The sequence below is a fragment of the Netta rufina genome (assembly GCF_964035555.1).
Source record: "Netta rufina genome assembly, chromosome: 16".
NCBI classification, from domain to species: domain Eukaryota; kingdom Metazoa; phylum Chordata; class Aves; order Anseriformes; family Anatidae; genus Netta; species Netta rufina.
Genome location: NC_140140.1, coordinates 6,789,144 through 6,809,212, shown reverse-complemented (window position 1 = coordinate 6,809,212; position 20,069 = coordinate 6,789,144). Strand labels below are relative to the sequence as shown.

Below are 20,069 nucleotides of genomic sequence, written 5' to 3'. Positions count from 1 at the left end.
CTTCGGGGCTTTCTGGAGAGAAGAGCTGCCTTTTGTGGAAGCAGCGCAGAGCCACTGCAGCCTTGCTCCCAGGGCAGCCGACCCCAGGGAGGCTGGAGCAGCCCTGCTCCTACCTCAAGGTCTGCATCAGTCAAACAGAGCTGGCTTCAAACTTGGTCAGGCGAGGCTCCGTGCACCTTGCTCTACACCTGCGGGCATGGGCACGTCCTGCTGTCACCAGGGGACAGGCCCAAGCCTGCCTTCACCTCCCTCTGGCCCTTCTGGCTACAGCCCTCCAAGTCCCATCACAGAAATGGGACAGCAGAGGGGACGGACTCACCTCCCCGTGCCATGCTAGGTGTGCTTTGCCTGCCTGGAAGAGCTTCAGTACCAGGGAGCTCCACAAAGCCAAACATGCTGGTCCTACAGGAGTCCCTCGGGGGTCAGATGCTGCAGAGGGTGTGGGGGCAGCTGACAAAGCCCCTGGGAGCTGCAGGCCACCCCCGGGCCAGCTCCCCGCATGCCCTCCCTTTGGTAAACCAAGGAGTTACACAAACATGAGGTCCCAGCTACCCAGTTCCCAAAAGCAATCCTAGATCAGAAACAGTCCAAAAAGCCAGTTTTATAAAGTACCAGTTTATTTAAGGGGAAAAAAAATAATAAAATGTAACAGTGGAAAATCCAAGAGCAATTAGACAAGAGAATCCAAGTACCCAGCGGAGCAGACACCTCTCCTGCCTTCCGCGTAGTGCTGCCCATAGGCACCGCACGTCCTCCCCCTCCTTCCCAGTAAACACAGAACTGTGCCTGGCTCTTAGAGCACCCCAGAGCCTGCAGTTTTCAAGAACACACACGTACTGGGACCAGGGGAGCCAGCCTGGAGGAGAAGCCTCGGGGAAGTCCTCTCGACCTCACATCTCAGTGCATCACCCCCTCTGCGCTGCTGCACCAGCCCTGCACTGAGAAGCAGCTGCCACCAGCTGAAGCCAAATTTCTTTGTGCTATTGCCTCTACAGATTTGGCCTCAGGCCTACAACAAAGTCCCCGTAAGGAGGCTTGAGAAGCTGGTGAGATTCCTAAAGAATATTCACAACAGTCTGCTTCTGGGCTGCCAACCCTGTTGCTCAGTTTGAGGACCCCACAGTGAAGGGGCCTCGAGCCAGAGCAGGTTCAGGGAGCTGCAACGGGTCAGGACCTGCACGGGGTGCTCCTGCACCACCCTCCTCCATCGGAGGCCTGGGACCTGCAGCCACCCGTTGCTCTAGGGGGACTGGTGTGACTCAGAAGAGGTAGGAGCTATGTACACAACACCTTACAGAGGACCACCACAGGAGGTCAGAGCGAGCCACCTGTGGCTCTGTGGCGACCACAGGCAGCCTTCTGCAGGAGGTCAGTGCTTGGCCCAGGACTGCCTGGGCTCCGCAGCACAGACATGCACCAAAAATCAGATTATTTTCCCTGTACTGTGAGCTCTCAATGCCTGCATCAAAGAGCAACCCCAGAACGGAGACTGGGACCTCAGCTGCACCTTAGAGGATCCAGCCTGACATCCCCTAACACTGCCAGCCCCCAGGCACAGCAGGGATGGGGTGGCACAGCCCTGGGCACGGCTACTAGCCCCCCAGCTGCCTTCACCAGCCCACCTGCACTCCAGAGCAGACACTGGACAAAGAGCAGTACAAACTAGACCCAGCCGCACAGCGAGGCTGCTGAAGAATTAACTCCAGCCTTTTCACTCTCAACTGTGTATTTCTCAGTAAAATATAATATATAGCTCTATAGGACTGATTATAATATATTACAGACTAGAAGTACTCTCATCTTTTCCCTACTTCAATCATATATAATGAATCCAATTTTGCATACAGATTAATTCTAGAAGTTATTGCCTTGAATTTATAATTAAAATTCACAGAATAAAGCTTAAATAGTTTTCACAGAGACTCATTATATTAGCGTTTTACATAAAAAGGATAAAAGTTACCAGAAGAGAAGAGCAGCCATTTCAGAAACTATAAATAATTCTATTTTAAAAAGTTTTTTTTTTTAAATCAAAACCTAAGTTACAAGAAAACCATAAATATCTTTACCCTCTCCAGTAGCTGCTATAGAACTAAAAAGAAATCTGTAACACACTGTAGCTAACTCTGCTGCAGTTCAGAATATGAATCATACAAAACATCTCTAGAGAAATGCCCAGCCAAAGGAAACACAAAGGGATTGAAAAAATAAATCTGAGGAAATTAAAAAAGTAGATTTTTTTTATTTCAAAAACAATTTCTACAAACTTTATATAAACATTAGTCTATTTTCTTTAAAATTTTGTTATAAAAACCCTACAGGCAATCCTAAAAAAAAAAAAAAAAAAAGGTAAGAGAGTAAAGGCAAGGAAAGGGTGTCACCATAGCCAAGAGAAACAGGGCTGTCCTGATTTCATGGACTAACGACCCTTGCCTGGGGCCAGCAGGAAGAGACAGAAGTCTCCAGGGGAAGACATTCCCAGAGGCCCGTTATGGCATTCATGGATTTTGAGCCCTATGGGCCTTTTACTCCCCGATAAGGCAACATTATCTGTAGTGTAAGAGATTCATAAATAGTTCTCCACAAAAATGCTTCACATCAACAGCCTGCTGCAAGACGTCTGTTAGCAAGGTTAATAAAAAAGTCATCTTCTGTAGAAGCCGCCAATCTGAACACCACACACTGGATGCAAACACATAGTGTTTACTTCCATACAGTCTGTTTTGTGTTTACATACCCTCTATAAAAACAAGCAGAAAGTTTGGCTTTTTTTTTTCTTTTTTTTTTTTTTTTATACTAGCTTTAGATAAAGTACACTGAGGTTTGTTGTTTTGTTTTTTCAGACTCTTTGTATTTCATTGGGCCCTTGTTAGCTGAGTGGGGTGGAAAGGGTCATATAGAAATTTTTTCCCCCTCAAAGTCACTTTGAAATTCAATCCAAAAAGAACGTTTGTTCAGCACGTCTCATTGGAGGGCACAGTGTTTCCATACAGTCCATTTGTCCCTTGATGGGCACAAAGTGCTGCTGAGCTTTAGGCGTAGAACTCGTTTGTAGGGGCTTTCTTGTAGATCGGTTTCTTTCCAAGGTCGTAACTGCCTTCGTCCTTTTTCTTCATGCGATAGACTAAGAGAAGGATCAGGAAGACAGCAAACAGGAGGCCAACTGCCCCTCCTGCAATGAGGGCTGGGGAAAGAAAATAAACACAAAATTAAGTCTAAACTCCTGGCCAAACTGTCAGCTAAATTTTGAGATCTGCTTCATCAGTACAAGTTCCCAGAACTGCCTCCGGAATCAGTTCTGCCCATGTGCCTATCACCATATGTACTGACATTTTCAGCAACAGCAGATGTTACTGGAAAAAGCCACAAACTGATTTTCATCCAACCATAGAATAATCACATGTTCCACATTAACCAGTTGTGCTAATCTTCCAGCTAAGTGCAAGAAGGAACTTTTATCAAAAGGACAGCCTCCCTGCTTTGGTATGGTTCCCTTTTTTCTTAGTCTCCAAGAGAGCCCTCCCACAACCCACAGTATCAACTCCAGGAAAATGGTACAGCTTTGATTGAATGCTTTATTGTTTATATATACTCACATTTATGTGTGAGCACACATAATTGAGTATTTCAATTAAACAGCAACAACTCCCCACACACACCCAAAAGATTTTTCCCTCTCCTCACGCCAAGGGTGGCCATAAGACTTAAATCAAGTTTATCTTTTGCTGTGACACCTTCTCACTGCACTAATTCAGCTTCTTTGTTAGGTGGCTTTGCAATCCAGTCTCCAGTCCCTCCTCCAGGTGGAAGGATGGCTGCACATGGGCACAACTCGCTGAGGTCTGCACTCGGACATCAGGCTAAGTGCTGGATGAAGTTTGCCTTAATATAGATCTGTCCCACAAGCTGAGGGGAAGCCAGCTGCTTGGTTCTGCTCTAGACAGAGCCACTTAGATTTGTAACAGCTGAGTAGGTGCTCAAACCCCTTAGAGGAGTTGTTGGACTCCTGGCAAGGCTCAGAAAAAGCAGGTCTTGGGCAGAGGTTAGAAGGAAAATGCCTGCATTTGATTTAGAAGTTTATGACATTGCTGATTTATGGCTAGATATGCCTCTGGCTGAGAAGGCAGGTGCAGAGCAGCTGCCACATGACTTGTTTAAGCCAGCAGTCAGGTGACACGCTCAAAAACAAGCAATTTACCCCCAGCAAGGCAAGCCCTAGGCTCTTCTGCCATGTAAGGACTAGAAAGCAGAAGAGATCCTGGTAGAGGCAGGCACAAAGGTAATGCAATTCAGTTCCCTTGTCAGAAGGGAACTACTCCTCAGAGAACAATACAAGCCATTTTGATGTACAATGTTAATAATTTGTCATTAAACTTTAAGAACAATGTGGACTACTACCTGTAAGAACTTCTGTTCTTTCAAAGATGCTGCTGTTGGCTGTGCTTGCCATGGAGATCTTGTTGGACAGGTTCTCTTCAACAGGTAAAGCTTTGTCTGGAATGATTTCATTGTCCAGCATCGTGTTTTTCTTCTCACCTTCAATCTTTCTCTCCATATCTCCAGGGATATAGTTGTCAGGTATCTACAGAGAATAGACAAACCACACCCGTCAGTAAGCAGCACCCAGCCTACCTACGATTGAAAGTAGGAGGGTGTGCAGGGAAAGGAAAGTTTGCTTAGTGCACTGCAAGCATGCTGTTCCTGCTCATGCAGGTAGATTCCTCTCAATACCACGTCTTGCAGGTGGAAGGGTATTCAGAAAGTTTCAGAGATGGGCCAGAGTAGCTACATGTTGTTTAAAAAAATATATATGCAAAGGCAATACCTACCAGAGGAGTATCCATGGTGGTCAGATATATAGCATCTTCAGAATCTGGGTAGTCTGCAGGGGGGAAAGAAGAGGACGCTAAGTTTTCCTCTAATTACAGGCTGGTTTTCCACAATTCGGACACTTCAGCAACTACAGTCTAAATAGCACTCTTGCTCTCTCCTGAATACAGTTCCCTCTTATCTACTCATACATTCACCACTTGGTGGCTTTGATTGCACAAGACCATGAGATGTAATCTCCAGACCAACACCTCTTGCTTGGGAGGGATCTTCAGCTGCATCTATTGGCCCCTGCTGCAGATTATCAGGAGCTGCTCTGCAAAGCAGGTCTGCCATAGCTTGCTAAACTAATGCCAAGGGAGGGCAAAGCTCTCACCACCCATCCCTAAAGGATAGTTTGCTAACCCTCTAGTCACCAGATCTGCCCAAACATGTCAGGTACTGATTTCAGTACTTGTTCTTTTCCATTTAGAGAACAAGTGTTCACATAAAGGGGACAAGGAGCTGCTGAAACTGGTTTGGGCAGGGAGCTTTGCATGTCACTGAGAGTTCACTTCAACATCAGTTAGTCCATTACCTTGTTTGGCCTCGGCTAAGACACCAAACTTTAAGCCCTTTAACACTACCTCAAGATTAGAATTTAAAAAAAATCTGCCAGAAGTTCTTTGGAGTTCAGTGGGACAGAGACCCAGCTAGCACAATGCCTTTTTGCTGGCAGTAAGGCAAGTTAGGGAGGACAGATGGAGTCCAGCCAGAGTGATTCAGCATCACGGTACAACCACTTTCACTGTTCTCATCTCCGAGTGCCTACAGTCCACACGGCTTTCTCATCTTCACCTGACACTCTGTAGTTCCCTCTGGAGCTCAAGCTGTACCCTTAGCCCATCATTCATGACTGCTGGCACTAGGAAGAATTTCAGTATCAGCCAAGAGAGATCCATTCACCCCCTTCCCTGCTTACCTCCAGAACCAGACGTCTCATCTGTATCCAACCCATCAGAAGGTGAGGGAGGTTTGAATTTGCCAATGTCTTCATCATCTGGCAGGTCTCCAGAACCAGGGTAGTCGAGCCATCGTGCATCCATGGTCTCGGTTTCTCTCACCTTAAGACAGGGGAAGAGAAGTGTTAAGTCTCAGGCAACTACTCTGAAGGGTTTTACAAAAGGTCAGCAGTTCAGGGCTGAGCACATCGATTCCATCACAAGAACATTAAATGCTGAACTTCCTCTCCACCAAGAGCATTATCTTCATTGGCCTGGAAACAGCTGAATTCCCCTAGAATTTCTCAGAACAGAAGTGAGAGCCAGTCTGGGATGGGAATTTCCTGAGGGCTGCACATTCAGGCGGTTCACCAAACAACCACACGGTGCAAATAACACAACACGATCTTGGTCAGGAGTTCAGAGCAAGAGCACGTGGGGAAAGACAATGCCTTCAGTTTGTCAGAAAGGGGCGTATGGAGGAACGTGCTATTCTCAGAGAAAGCCTGGCACCTATACGTCGGTCTTTTTTTTTTTTTTTTGCATGGCACAGAAGCTTCACATCAAGGCAGCTCATTGCTTCTTGCATTGAGAACAAATCTAGTTTATCACCCAAGGGTTAAAAACAGATCTGCCAGTTCAGCTGATTTGCCGTGCAATGCTGCGATGTTCAGGAGCATTCGCTATCAGCAATGACTCGCCTGAAGGAAGAGCTTCCCCTGCCTCACCTATTAAATCACACGTAAACAAACAAGTTATAAAATCAAGCCCAGGATCCCAAGGTTTGGCAACTGCAGCTGCAGACGCTTGGGAGCGGAGCAGCAGCGCAGAAGGGCAGGCTGCCCAGCCTGCAGAGCAGCTAGGCCAGGAGAGCCTCGCAGGGGATCAGCTGCGTGGCCACAGTGGCAATTCCTACACCAGAGCTCATTTGCACTTGGCCGGAGCCGGAGCCACAGGCACAAACCTCCTGCCCTCACCGAGGTTGTGCAATTCCCCCAGGAGCTCTCCCAGCAGCCTGGGGCCGGGTGAGGGTGCCGCGCAGGCAGCTCGCAGTTGCCCCACAGCAGCCCGCAGATTCCAGCGCTCCCTGCCTCTGATTCCACAGCCATGAAGTCATCGGCGTGGTGGGGGGACTTCACCCCTTCCCCCAGGGCAAGGAGCGCAATGCAGACAGATGGATCTCATAGCTAGGCTGTCACGTTTCTCCATGCTGTCCCCTCACAAATACTGGATGCACACTTCCTGGGCATCACCGTGGTTTGAGCCCTGAAGGCTTACCTACCCAGGAGTGTCTTTGTAAATAGCTGCAGCAGAACACAGGCTTTTAGTCCACAGCCCTGCACATCTGAGGGCTCTTCTATCATGCAAGTTTATCATGAGTGTAACTATGGCATTACTGGAGGTGGAAGAGCAGAGACCCATGGGGCAATTAGCCCTGGGTCTCACCACCCAAGCCCGGCTGCTTTATCAGGATAGCAGCGAGCACAGGGCAGGGGGCTCTGCGCCTCCTGTGGCCCCCATTAGCCCCCCCGGTAGCCCAGGTGTGACCCTTCCCAAAGCCCTGCAGTGCCACAGCCTGACGAGTTATCCCCACCTCTGCCCCTCCAGGTGAACGCTAACAACCCCTCATAAGCCATGTGTCAGCTTCCTCTCGGCCCTGCTCGCCGCCCGGATTGCCCTACCATTAGAGTACTGGTTTCGCCACAAACAATACCTTGTGGTCAGAGCAGGATGCTTCTCATTTTGCATGAGGAGCGGTGGCTACTTGATGTGCTTTTCATTAGCTTATTGAGGCATCTTTGGTTTCCCCTGCAGCTCCGCTGGAGGATAAGCAAATGAATAGCCACGGGGCACGGAGCACTGAGGCCAGCTCCCCTCCCAGACCCATCTCTCTGCCCGAGCTGGCACAGAGCAATGGGAAGGGGGCTGGGGAGGAAGGACAGCTGGGAAGAAATCCCCTCGCCTCCTGGAACCCAGCGTTCCTAACATTACGGATCACTCACTCCAGGGCAAATTCATTTTGAGATATGTGAAACCAAGCCAAAGCCAGACCCGCGATGGGAACTGCTGCCAGCAGGCAGTCGCTGCTCCCACCCCAGCTCACACAGATTCCACTGAGGCGCAGGAAGGGTCGATTCCAGTTTGCCCACACCAGGACAGCGGGGCCGGGCCGCGCACTTGCTGCCATCCCTACAAGCGGGCTGCCAAGCCGGGGCAGACCGATGCTGGCAGGAGCGCCATGCCGAGCCGCACCCCTGTGCCAGCTCATGCTGCACGCTGTTATGACTCACGGCCAGCAAATGTCCCAGCGAGGGAGGCTGAAGGAAAGCCGCCTTTGGGCCACCGAGTGGCTGGACAGCGAGCTGGCCTTATCAGATCAGCCCAGGCATGAGCAGAGCCATGGCAGGCAGCCACGGCGATTAGTACACGCTGTGGAACGCACCAGGTTCAGCTATCAGAAAGCCCTATTTAAATCAGGACAGACAGTGTTTACAAGCCAGAGGACATAACAAGGAAATTACTGACTCACAAGCGTAAATAAGATTATATGGGAGCGTTCCCTGAACTCACTCTTCATCATCATCTTGAGCAAGGACAAGGAAATTCCTGGAAGCCAGGAGAGCTCCTCGAGCCTTGCAGAAAGCTTTTCTTGTGGGCAGCAAGGATCATTTCTTAACAGATTCATCTGCCAGCTTCTCCCCGAAGCACAGGGAAGTTAGAGGGCTGCTGGGCATCTCCATGTCTGCCCTCTAGGTCCCAGGACACGCTCTCCCAGGGAGCAGGCTCCTTCCAAGGGCAGCCAGGAGTGCTCTGGCCGGGAAGAGTTAACAGCCGAGTGCCCTGCTCTCAGGGCAGGTCTGCAGCAGGCACATTCCTAGCATGCACACCTGTGAGAGGGCACTTTCCCAGGCTGAAAAGCAAAGGCTCAAGGCTTCCTGAGTGCCACGGAGAGCTCCCTGCAGAACTGCTCGTCCCAAGGAAGGCTCAGTCCTTGCCACAGCCGTGACAGCAGGCTGAGAGACACCGCAGGCAGGTGCCGCTGCTTCCTCTGGGCTGGCAGGCCACGGCCAAGAGGAAAAAGCTATGAGACAGCAGCACAGCACCAGGCAGCCCTTGCCAAGTCGTCTCTGGCCACGTCCAGCTTAACACCCTCCACAACTGCCAGCTGGAGAAGGGCACCCGCTGCTCAGAGCCTGCTTTCTGCCACCTGTTCTCCCGCGCTGGAGCCGGGCCAGGGACTCGCTGGGAGAGGCAGACCGGACGGCTGCGCCGCCCCACCTTGCCCCGGCAGCTGAAGTCGAGCCCTGCTATTAATATGCTCCTTTCCTGGAGAGGTCTGCACAGAAAACTACCATTTCTGCTGCTTCCAGGGTTTCCTCCTCACGCTAAGCAGCTTTGATCCCCAGCAAGCACCGAGGAGGATTAACCAGTGTGCCGGGGATGGAGCAGAAGCTTTCCCTGCCTGCCAGTGGCAAAAATTAAGAGCTTACTCCCTGCTAGACGAGCAGCACGTCAGGCACGTGAACTATGAGCGCCATTCCTGGAAAAGCTGGGCACAGAGGTCCCATGTGAGCCCTGGACAGGCTGTGGGTGAGGCTGGACACGGCTTGCCCTGCTCCTGCCCTACAGCACAAGAGTCGCAGCCAGCACCCCGAGCAGGGTGCAGGCTCACCCCACTCCATCCCACGCTCCTGGGCCCGGTGTACCACCAGGCTCTTCTGAAAGCAGGAGCATCTGTTCACCACGGCAGCGAGCAAAGGGTCTGGCCGACGTGCGAGTTTCCCCAGCTGCTGGCTAGTGCCGGGAAATACCAGACCCAGGCAGCTCACCTACCCCAGCCCACACATCCTCACCGCAGCTTTTGCAAACCCCATCAGAAAGAAAAACAAATTACGTTCTGGGGAAGGGACAAAGCTTTTCAGATGTGGGATTTGCTTTTGTGGCCACTGCTTCTGATCAGCCAGGCCAAAGTTCTCTAAAGGCTTCTTTCAAGGGCTGCAGCCAGCGAGCAGCAGAGGAGTCAGACCTGCAGCGACTCCGGCACCTGAGTGCAGGGCGCTCTTTATCTCGTTTTACGACTCCGTAATGGGGAGCTGAGCTCTGTGCGTCTCCCTTCCCAGCACTGTGTACACAGGTCTAGGAGTAAACAGGAGCAAGGTGAAAGTCAACCCTTCCTAGACAAAAGCAGGTGGACCTGGGCCAGCCAGGGAGGTGGCAGAAGTGGCAGAGGTGCAGATCTGTTAACTCCTTATAGCCCGCGGGGACAGATAACATAAATAGCTCCTGCAGCTTTTGTTCGGTGCTGTGTACTAGAGGACGGCTGTATAGATCACCTCGTTTCACTGCAGTGACCAGGGTTGAAGGATGGGGTCTCAGACCCCGGAATAAATCCATGACGTGAGCCCAGGTGTGCTGAGGAATGTGCCACAGACAGGACTGGGGCTCCAGTCAAGCAGATCCATGGAAAATTCCTGTGCTGAGGGGAGAGAGCCACAGCAGGAGGGGCACTGGAGTACGTATGTGCTCTTGGGAAGTCTCTAGGCAAAGCTTTGCCCATTCCCTGTCACCTAGGAGCTCACTGGGCACCACAGCGTGACTTGCTGTCTGGTGCTCGGGTGACGTTGTCAGGACTCTCCTGGGTGCCAATTTGGGTGTTTGTTCAGATTGTCCCCTGCCCCATCCAGAGACCCCAGCTGAGCAGCATCACACAGCCACCTCTCCCAGCCCCGTGCTGCTGCCCACCCGGCTTTTCCGCAGTGCTGCTCACATTTTTGGCCAAAGAGCAACAAATCTGGTGGGGCCTTCCCAGTGCAGGGAGACGAAAACTCTGCAAACCACCAGGCCTGAGTCGGGGGATTTCCATACAGCTCACTTCCACCACACTCTTGCAGTAGCTCAGAGACAGAACCAGGAAGGTTTTAAGCCCATGCAAAGCACGCAGAGGAGCAGAGCTCACCCCACAGCCCCAGCACAGCCAAGACAGCCCTCCAAAACCAAGGGGGCTGAGGAGCTGCACGAGTCAGCTCAGCAAACCTGCACCCCGTGGGAGGGAGGCATATAGAGAGGTAACAGGCAAAGACAGCTCTATCCTCCCACCTTGCAGCCCTTCCAAGTAAAGCTACTAGAAGTGACAGGAGCTTCCCGCAGAGCCAGCTCCTGCTGCAGCAGAAAGAGAAGGGGCTACGCTTTCCCCTCAAGCCACCCTTGACTCCCTCCCCACTTCAGTGCAGGGAAAACATAAGCTTCAATCACTTCTGTACTGAGAGCAGAACAAATACCATTATTTCAGCCTGGGTCGCACCTAACTCCTTCAGCACTTGTGCTAACTCCTTGTGCCCGTGCCTGGAGGGTACCCAGTTACCTCTGGTCACGCTGTCCCATGTAGCACAGCACACAGGGCCCACAGTGCCCTCTCTGCCAAGGGACAGAAGTTAAGGCAGAGGCACACATGTGTGGTTTGTTTCACGACAGGCTCACCCCCAGGCTTACAGACACAGTTAAGTACCACTCTGCCTATGCCTCAACTCTTTTGAAGCAGTCCTGGAGCAGGCCCATGGGCTCAGCCCATCTTCCCACTAAGTAACCCTACCCGTGCATGGCGGCAAGCTGTAAAGATAAGCCCACAACACCTCTGAGGAAATCAGAGACATGCATAGGCCAATGCATTCAGAAAAGGCCTTATATTTTACATATATTTTGTATGTATATACATAATTGTGCTTGGTAATAGAGGCCGGGAGCAGCGCCTCGCTCAGTAAGACAGAACAACAGGAACGCAGGGGCTGACGGAGCGCCACTCGCTCAAGGTCATTACGGGAAGCATCCCCAGTCCCTGTCCAAGCAGGTATCCGTCTCCCTGCAGCCACAAAACCAGCCCTGTGCGCTCGAACGCAGCGGGCCACGTGCTCTGTGGGGGCAGGTACAGCGGCACGTGGCCAGCGCTAAGCACAGCCCCGGCGCGGGTCACCCCCCGCCTGCAGGTCCCCCTGGGATCCTGTAAGCCGTGTCGCAGTGAGCAGCTCTGCTGGGGGCTCACGCGGCCGCGGAGTCATAATCCCTGTGACAATGACGCCGTAATCCCAGGCTCGGCGGTGTGACCCGCTCCCACGGGGCGATCCCTCTCCTGCAGCGAGGCTGAATCCTCCCAGGCTCTGCAGGCACTGGGAAGCTTGCTCAAAATAGGCTTCCCTGCACAGCCAAACCTCGTTACCTCTTAACTTACCTCCTAACCCTGTGCCTTTGCCGACACACAGCCTGCTCTCTTCAGGCCGTGCTGGAGCAGCAAACAGGAGGAGGGTGGATAGATTGCAAAGGAATGGATTCTTGTTTAACTGCTCTTGCCTGATTATCAACCGAGAGCGAAGCCGTCAAGATCCCTGTCCTCTGCCAGACAGGCACATGCTGGCATCTGTTTACTGCAAGGGTGGCAAAATAGGTGCTCTAAATAAATACTCAGTGCCCGGCTCCATGCAGCTGAGTGGGGAGGAGATGACTGCTTGCCCCTCCAGCTAGACTAGATAACGCTCAGCAGGCGGTTGCAGATCGCTGTGTGTCAATCACTTGCCCTGGAGCAAATAGAGATAAGGAGGAGAACTGCAGGAGGGGAAAGCAGGAGCTCTCATGTGACTTGAGGAGGAAAACAACCACAGCAGAGCCATGGCAAACCCCTGAAAGGTTCTCCAGGTCAGGGACAGGAATTCAGGGTTCAAAGTTTGTTGTGTTTTGTTTGTTTGTTTTTTAATGCTAGCTACAAATCTTATCATAAGTAGTTCAGATACTTCACTACCAAGGGCTTAGCTCAGAAGTAGGAGAAATCTATTCAAGGTCAGAAGGGGGATTCGGTGTTGAGGGTTAAGACTCACTCTGAGTTGTCCACTCTAACCCCGGAAGCTCCTCTTGTATCTCTGCCTGGGGATGGGGGAATAAATACATTTATTTGTATTCCTTGTAAGGATACAAAGGCCACAGCAAGGCAGCTTGTCCACCAAGGTGACTTCTCATGCTGCTACTTCACGCTTGGGATACTTCATGTATTGCCTTTCTCCCTCACCCAAGGGCAGTGAGGGCACGTCTTGCCCTTCCTAGAAGACGGCGATACCCCGATATTTCCCAACACACACACTAGCAGAATTTCCACTTGGCAAGAAACGCACAACGTGCATTTTCAGGATCTTTATTCTGCCTCATGCCAGAGCGTTAGTGAGATTAAGCCTGGCAGACACCAACTTCAAAGGCTCAGAGGCACGGTGCCTTTTCTAGCCGGCTCGCCGGGCAGCTAATCGCAGCTGATTTGCGCGATCAAGATTCCCAGTGCTGCGCCCTATAAAAGCCTCCCTTCCCACAAACCCTTTTAATCTAATCAGGAGTAGTAGCCCCGCGATTTAGGCTTAGCCCAGGCTGCTGAGCGCTGCCAGCAGTTACACTATGGAGAGCTTTGCTTTTGGCAAAGCTACCAGTGAAAGCTATCAGCATGGAAGCACTCAAGATGAAGTACTTGTGCCACTAACTGTCAGACTATACCCATGTAAGAATTTATATAAACAATAGATTCAACAGAAGGGATTTTCCCCTTAGCTAGCTACCACTGTAAAGAAAGAATTTCTAGTACATGGGATTTTTTTTTAATTATTATTATTATTATTATTTTTTTTTTTTTTTAAGTATTCTTGAATGTGCAGAGCTTGCCCTGGTTTGGGAGCGTCAAGCAGCCCCAGTGTGTGCTATTGCTGTGATCCTGTGATGTTCTGTGATTGCAGACCACGCAGCAGCATTACAGAGTCCTGTCCTTCTCCCAGAGCTCCGGACTCCAGCCCAGATCTCCTCCCCTCTCCGAGCAGAGGGCAGGAAGCTGGCAGCAGTTTTCCAGCACTCCCTGACCCCTTCTCTGCACCCTCGCTGTTGCAGCCAGGAGCAGAGGGACCGAGTTATTGTTTTGCTCTCTCCTTCCTTGGCTCCGCAGAGCCTGCGCTGGGCCAGACTAGCGAGTCATTTAGTAACCACGGCATGGTACCAGCCTCCCGTACTCAGCCTCAGGAAACTCGGAATTAGCGCCAAGAACAGCTCACACATAAACAGACTCCTGCTCCAGTCGGCCCCGCCGCGCGCCGTGGACTTGCAATAAATATTTATCTGGCCGGGAACACAGCCTTCCAAGCAAGAGCTCCTGACATCAGTAAGGACTACATCTATTTCCAGCTGAGGGCAGGATAGCTAGAAGCTGCTCTGTTCTTAGAGGGGGACACCAGCCTCCAAAAGCTCAGCAGCCCTCCTTGTGCCACATGGGTCAGGAGCCATCCGTGCCCCCTGGGAGCCCAGGGCAGCACCCATCACACCAGGCGTGCTCACCTTCAGGAGCAAAGCCAGACCCCAGATCATCGAGACTCCTGGCCTCTGCGCAACTGGGACTGTTTTGCTGCAAGTCCAAGGCAGGCACTTTCCCAGTGCGGCCATTAATGTGCATTAACAGCTCTTTTTATTGCTACAGTTTGACTGTAACTGCAGCTAAAGGGCAGGAGGCAGGGTTAGCCTCCCAGCAAGGTAAACAAGGTACGGCCGTGGTGCTGTCTTCGGGGTTTTAGAAGAGACAGGTAGCACAGTTTTAGTTGCACTGGGACGGAGACACCTTTTCCCCCTCAGCAGCTAAGGCACAGCAACATGAAAAGAAAGAAATCCTTCCCAAGGCACGACTTGCTTCGACCGACAGATTGCAATTTGTTTAAGCAAGAAGAAACCTTGTTTTTGCTACACAACGTGAGCTGCTTGGGTAACAGGACTACGTGCCTAGCAGTCTCCTTCCCACCCCAAGGAGTGTCTCACCAAGGTTTTAATTAACTGCTTTGATTTTTAAGTTATCCCAGTAATTTGTCTAACAAGCGCCACTTGGTGTTTTGTGAGCAGTCTCAGCCTCAAAGGACTCAAGGATAAAACTGACAAGAGCAGATATTTCCAGCAAAACAAAATAAGACTTTTACAAGAAGGGTATTTTTGAAGTCAGCCAACCTTTAGAAATTGAGAGGGACTTCGCTGTGTCTTGCGTGTTTCCCCCTCCTACGCTGACATTTTCTCCAATTTCAGGATTAAGCATTTAGCCTCCTCTTTATGACTTTCCACTCCTTTGCCCTGCTACGCACACTTTCAATTGCTCCAGATAACGCTGCTCTTTTCCCCTGTCCCCATGCAATTCTCATTTCCAGCTGTATCTGTCTGAAGAGGCAGCACCCACAGAGCTGCCAGAGCAAGTTAGCTGCTGCTCGAGACGAGGCAGTTTTCTCACAAACCTCTGCCAACACCACCTCAGCGCAAGGCAGTGGCAGCTACCAACAGCTTTTTACCCACCATGGACACAAACCGGGACGGACGAGACCAGCGGCAGCAACTAAGGCACAGCCTGCTGAGGAGCAGCACTGGCTCCGCAGTCGCCCCTTTCTTTCCCCCGGTAAGGAGGAACCCGGTGCTGCAGCTGTGCCAAGCACATCTGAGTCACTGAGTCCGGGGGCAGAGCCGTTACTCAGACGGTGACAGCAGTCCCGGGGAGCTGCTACGCCAGGCGAGTGCCAGGAACCCTGAGTCAGAGTGCTGCTGCGGGGCTGACGGCCACGCACTGCAGGGCTGGTCGGACTGAAGCCTTGCCTGGACAACCAAGTGCTTGCTCAGAGACAAGAAGTCCCACGTAACCCAAAAGCACACCCCTAACAGCTCATTAACGCAGGATTTCCTACAGCCCCTCAGTGCAGTAGCTTGTTACAACCCTTTAAGCAGGCTGCCCTGTCTGTTTGGAGCCAGCAAGCCGAGTCTCATCGCAAGAGTCTCACTCCAGTGCAAATCATTTGAATCCTTAATCTGAAGCGTTTGCATTCCACCCAGTCTCAACAAACAGCCACACACGCTCCACAACAGGTGCCCAGAGGTCAAACATGCGCCGGGTTCATCCAGTTTTGTAGTGCTGCAGCTACACCAGCTTCGGCTTGAGGCTGCGAAAGCAGCAGGACCCCTCCTGTTGTTATAGGGCATAGAGGAACAAGCTGTGCCGAGCAGGGAATGCGGCTGCGAGGATTTAAGAGCAAGCTGAAGAGGCTAAATGTTAACTTAAGAGCAAAGAAGTGTTTTGGAGGATGGATGCTCCATGTTGCCTAGCTGAAGCGGTGACCGGGGCGCTGGGATGAGCGAGCCGGCACGTTTTCAGAGGATTTACCAGCAACAGCCTGAAGGGAAGGGAAAAATAGCTGCGGGAACTGTGCTGAAGTTTGCATGCTGAGCAACCAGCCAGACTCCCTCCTTCCTCTCCATAATCGCCCAAAGGCAGGCGAGCAGCCTCCAGCCTCGTGGTGGAAGCAGGACAAGTGTGCCAGGAAGGCAACAGCCACCCAGGAGCACCAAGGCAAAGGGGACGTCAGGCTCCACTTCAGGCATGTTGAGGAGAGCAGGGGCTGGTCTGCTGAGCCCAAACATCCAGGCAGCACAAGGCAACAGCAAAGTGCTTAACACGGGCTTAGAGAGGAGGGGAGAGGTGAAGACATATAGGAAAAAACATTTCCACTGTTGTTGGACTGCATACAGGCATTTGCAGGACCTTGAAGTGCCAAGGCCTTGGAGACAACAGCAGGAGGGGCAGGAAAGAGAGCAATCACGTTGGCTAACAGCCTTAACTTCCTAGAACGAACGAGCCTCTGGTATCATCACGCCTCTGAGAGTCCCAAGTTCAGCCCTAAGCTGCCTCTTGGGAAAACTGTTTGGAAACCAGAACCCTAAGGAAGATCTCCCCGGCATGGGAGCCAGCAGGCACTTGGGGCAGGGGCAGCAGCACCCCACATTCTGCGGGGTCACTGCTCCCACCCACATGCACCCCTCCTGCCTGCTTTGCTCAGCGGGGTATGAGGTGCTGGAGAGGCCACTGCTTCCCCTGCGTTACAGGCATTGCACCGTGACAGCCAGCTCCGGGGTCAGGTACCAAAAGCCTCTTCAGGAGCACGGGCCATCTCCTCAGCCTTGCTGCTTGGTGTTTTAGGGAGGCTGGGATCTCTCGCAGACGTTCAGCTGCCCCCTGGGTTTGCCAAGTCGGGAGGCAGAGGAAGATGCAGATCGCCGCGTCTTGATTTGATTGGGAGGGACAGCTGAGAAACTGGGCAAAGAGCAGAAAGAACAGGCCTCGGGGATCGATGGCAGCAGGACGAGCCCGACCGGTTCTGGCATTAATAATGCTGCACTACTTTCCTCACACGGGCTATCATCGGCCAGACACCGGCTTTGCCAATCAGGCAGCCTCCAAGCGTGATTGCTGCTAACGAGCCGGCAGAGCCCACGGAGCTCAGGGCCTCCCCCCTCTCCCCGGCTTTGGGGGTGGATTACTGCTTGCCTGCACTGCTGGGGATGCACAAACACAATGCGGTGCTGGGGAGGAACCTTCTGCTTACTGCAGGGCAGCAAAGCAGGACTGCTGCACCCAGCTCGCAGCCCATTAGCGCTGCTGGGGACCTGCTGAGCTCGGGGCAGTCACAGCCAGGAGCAGCCCAAGCCCCCAGCAGGCAGAGACATCCCCCGAGGAATACCTGCTGCCTACCTCCTGTGCTGCCAGAGGCCAGCGAGATGCTAGAAGTGCAGGCAGAGCTCTACAGCCCCACACTGCCCCTCCTCAACTCCACTGATCCCACATTTTAGCCATACTGGGGGCTTTCTGTGCATCCCCAGCCCCTACAGCACCTCCTGTGGGACCCCCTTCCTGGCCCCACACAACCTTTGCTTCCTGCAGCACTGGATGGAGAGGGCTGGGGACCACCGGGGGACAGCAGGCTCCAGACCCAGCCGTCCCCAGGGCATGGGGACGAGGCGGTGCCCTCGCACCCAGCCACGCCACGGGTGTAACGCCAGCCACCCCCAGCCCAGGCGCAGACGTCACGCATCGGCACCCCGCTGCTAGCCCCCACCCTCCTACACACCCCGGATTGCTTCACGCGGAGAAATCCCGTCCACGCCGACGAGGGGAAAGAAGCCAAGGCGTTTCTGTTTGTACAGGCTCGGGGAAATATTCGAGCACCGAATCGCTCCCCAAAGCCACGCTCTTACATAAGCACAAGCAACACAATCCCCGTCTTGTGAAGAAACAGCTACCTGTCTTCACCCTGCCCGCACGGAGGAGCTGGGAGCCGCGTGCTGTGCAGCCCTGCACGTTTTGGCAGGGCTATAAAAAATAAAGAAAAAAAAAATAAGGGGAGGAGCACGCACAGAGCGCTCCCAGATACTGTGTCATCCCATCTCCTCCTCGGCAGTCCGTAGCCTGATTTGTTTGGATACGGCTCTGCGGTAGGTTCGTATGACCGCTCGGGCACACGGCTCGCCTTGCGTAGCAGGGAGGACACCGCCAAACACTCCGCATGGGCTGCGTGTGGGGATTTACAGAATCCATCTGTTGCAAAGCCGTTGTCTTTGCCGAAATCCGATGCTTGCAGTCCACTCGGCTCCCCAGGGACACCAAGTCGCGTTTCATACCAAACATGGTCAGCGCAACTTCCAGATGCTGGCTGCCCCAAAGGTCTGCCCCGCCAGCCCCGCCACTTCTCGGACGAGCAAGTCACAAATTTAACAGCGGGGAGAGGGACGCTGGGCTAGAGAGGATCTGGGCTTGCTGGTGTGGGCAGAGGGGGGCAGACGAGCTCTACAGACGCCCTCTGCGGGAGTTTCCCACCCCACAGCCCCCTGCCCCTGTTGGGGAGCGGTGCCCGGTGCTGAGCACAGCAGCAGCAGCACTGCCCTGCCCACACGGACAGCCTGCTGCCCGAAACATCCGATGTGGATAACCCGACCTAGCTTTGGGATCCTCGCAGCCATCTCACGCTCAGCAGCTCCCTCAGACCAGCAGAGGAACCTGCCCTGACCGCGCTACCAGCGAGACGTCCCCAACACCCAAACCCAAACGCCGGGGAGGCAGAACCCCAAAACCACCGCCTCACCGGGGAGATCACACACGTGCCTGACTCGAAGCATCCCGATTCCTTCACCTCGTTGCATTTAAACGAGTCCTAAATCAGTCGGGCACCCTTTTTCCTCTCCGGTTGGAGGCGAGGAGGGTTTGACACCCAGGCGAGGCAGGAAAGCGCGCCCAGGCACCGCAACGCGCTGCGTGCCTCCAACCCACCACCAAAACCCGGCGATAAAAGAGGGCTCCGAGGGCTCGGCCCCGCAGCCAGCAGCCCACCGCTGCCCTGAGCGTGCCGGAGGGCAGAGAGAGAGAGAGAAAGAAGCGGCTGAACGGAGCGGGGAGGGCAGGCAGAAGGCACCGGGCTGCGCCCCGGGGCCGGCACTCACCGACTCGGCGGCGGCGGAGGCCAGGAGGAGGGCGAGCAGGAGGAGGGCGACGCGGAGCTGCGGCATGGCGAGGCTGGGATGGGATGAAATGGGGCTGAATCGGAGCTGGGATGACGCTGACGTTGACGCTGGGCTGAGCAGCGAGGCTCTGGGCGATCCCCGGCGCCGCGCCGCTTATAGCGGCCGGCAGCGGGGCGGAGCGCACCCGGGGACAGCCCCCGGCCATGAGCCACCGAGGGGAACGGGGAAGGGAAAGGGAAAAGGGGGGAAGGGAAAGAGAAAAGGGAAAAGGAAAAAGAAAAGGGAATGAAGGGAAAAGGGGGGAGAAATGGAAAGGGAAAGGGGGGAGAAATGGAAAGGGAAAAGGAAAAGGGGGAAGGAAAAAAGAAAAGGGGGAAAAGGGAAAAAGAAAAGGGGGAAGGGAAAAGGGGGGAGAAATGGAAAGGGAAAAGGAAAAGGGGGGAGAAATGGAAATGAAGTGGAGAGTGAAAAAAGGAGGGGAGAAAAAGGAAAGAAGGGGGAGGGGAAAAAACGGGGAAGGGAAAAGGAAAAGGGGGAGGGGAGAAAGGGGAAAAGAAAATGGGGGGAGTGAAAGGGAAAAGGAGGGGGAAGCAAACACACGGTATTTGTTCTCGTTTTCACAGCATTCCACAAGTGACAGTGTTACGTTTCCAGAAAGCCGAGCGGGACTTTCTGTTTGAGTCTCTGCCACCGCTGCGGTTACGGGGCGGCGCGTTACATCACGCAGTTCTTTTTGGAGACAGAAAATGAAACCGCTCCATCTGTTTTCTGTGCAAGCAGCGTGTGCAAAAAAAACCCCAGGTAGTCAAAAAAAAAAAAAAAAAAAAAAAACACCACGACAGCAGAGTTTAACTATTTCAGGTTTTTCTTGCCATTGATTACTTTGCCTGATCGTGGGTATTTGGTTGTGTTTGTTGACAGCGTCAGTTCCTGCCCTGA

The 20,069-nt window shown here is 52.9% G+C and overlaps 1 protein-coding gene across 1 annotated transcript; it reads right to left on the bottom strand.

Annotated features, from left to right (window-relative positions):
* Positions 1-599: 599 nt before the first annotated feature.
* Positions 600-19,247, bottom strand: SDC4 (syndecan 4). Its single transcript, XM_084296766.1, has 5 exons — positions 19,110-19,247; positions 5,792-5,933; positions 4,830-4,882; positions 4,399-4,582; positions 600-3,184 (listed from the first exon to the last, which is right to left on the bottom strand). Exons 1-5 carry the CDS (start codon positions 19,173-19,175, stop codon positions 3,033-3,035), a joined length of 597 nt encoding a protein of 198 aa, XP_084152892.1. The 5' UTR covers positions 19,176-19,247; the 3' UTR covers positions 600-3,032.
* Positions 19,248-20,069: the final 822 nt, after the last annotated feature.

Bases quoted from the DNA above. Each gene is read 5' to 3' on its own strand.
- SDC4 (XM_084296766.1), bottom strand. From the start codon at position 19,175: ATGCCGCAGCTCCGCGTCGCCCTCCTCCTGCTCGCCCTCCTCCTGGCC. The intron at 4,883-5,791 runs GTAAGCAGGGAA...TCCCCCCTGCAG, and splicing joins TGAGACGTCTGGTTCTGGAG to ACTACCCAGATTCTGAAGAT. The intron at 3,185-4,398 runs GTAGTAGTCCAC...TTCTTTCCCCAG, and splicing joins AAGAACAGAAGTTCTTACAG to CCCTCATTGCAGGAGGGGCA.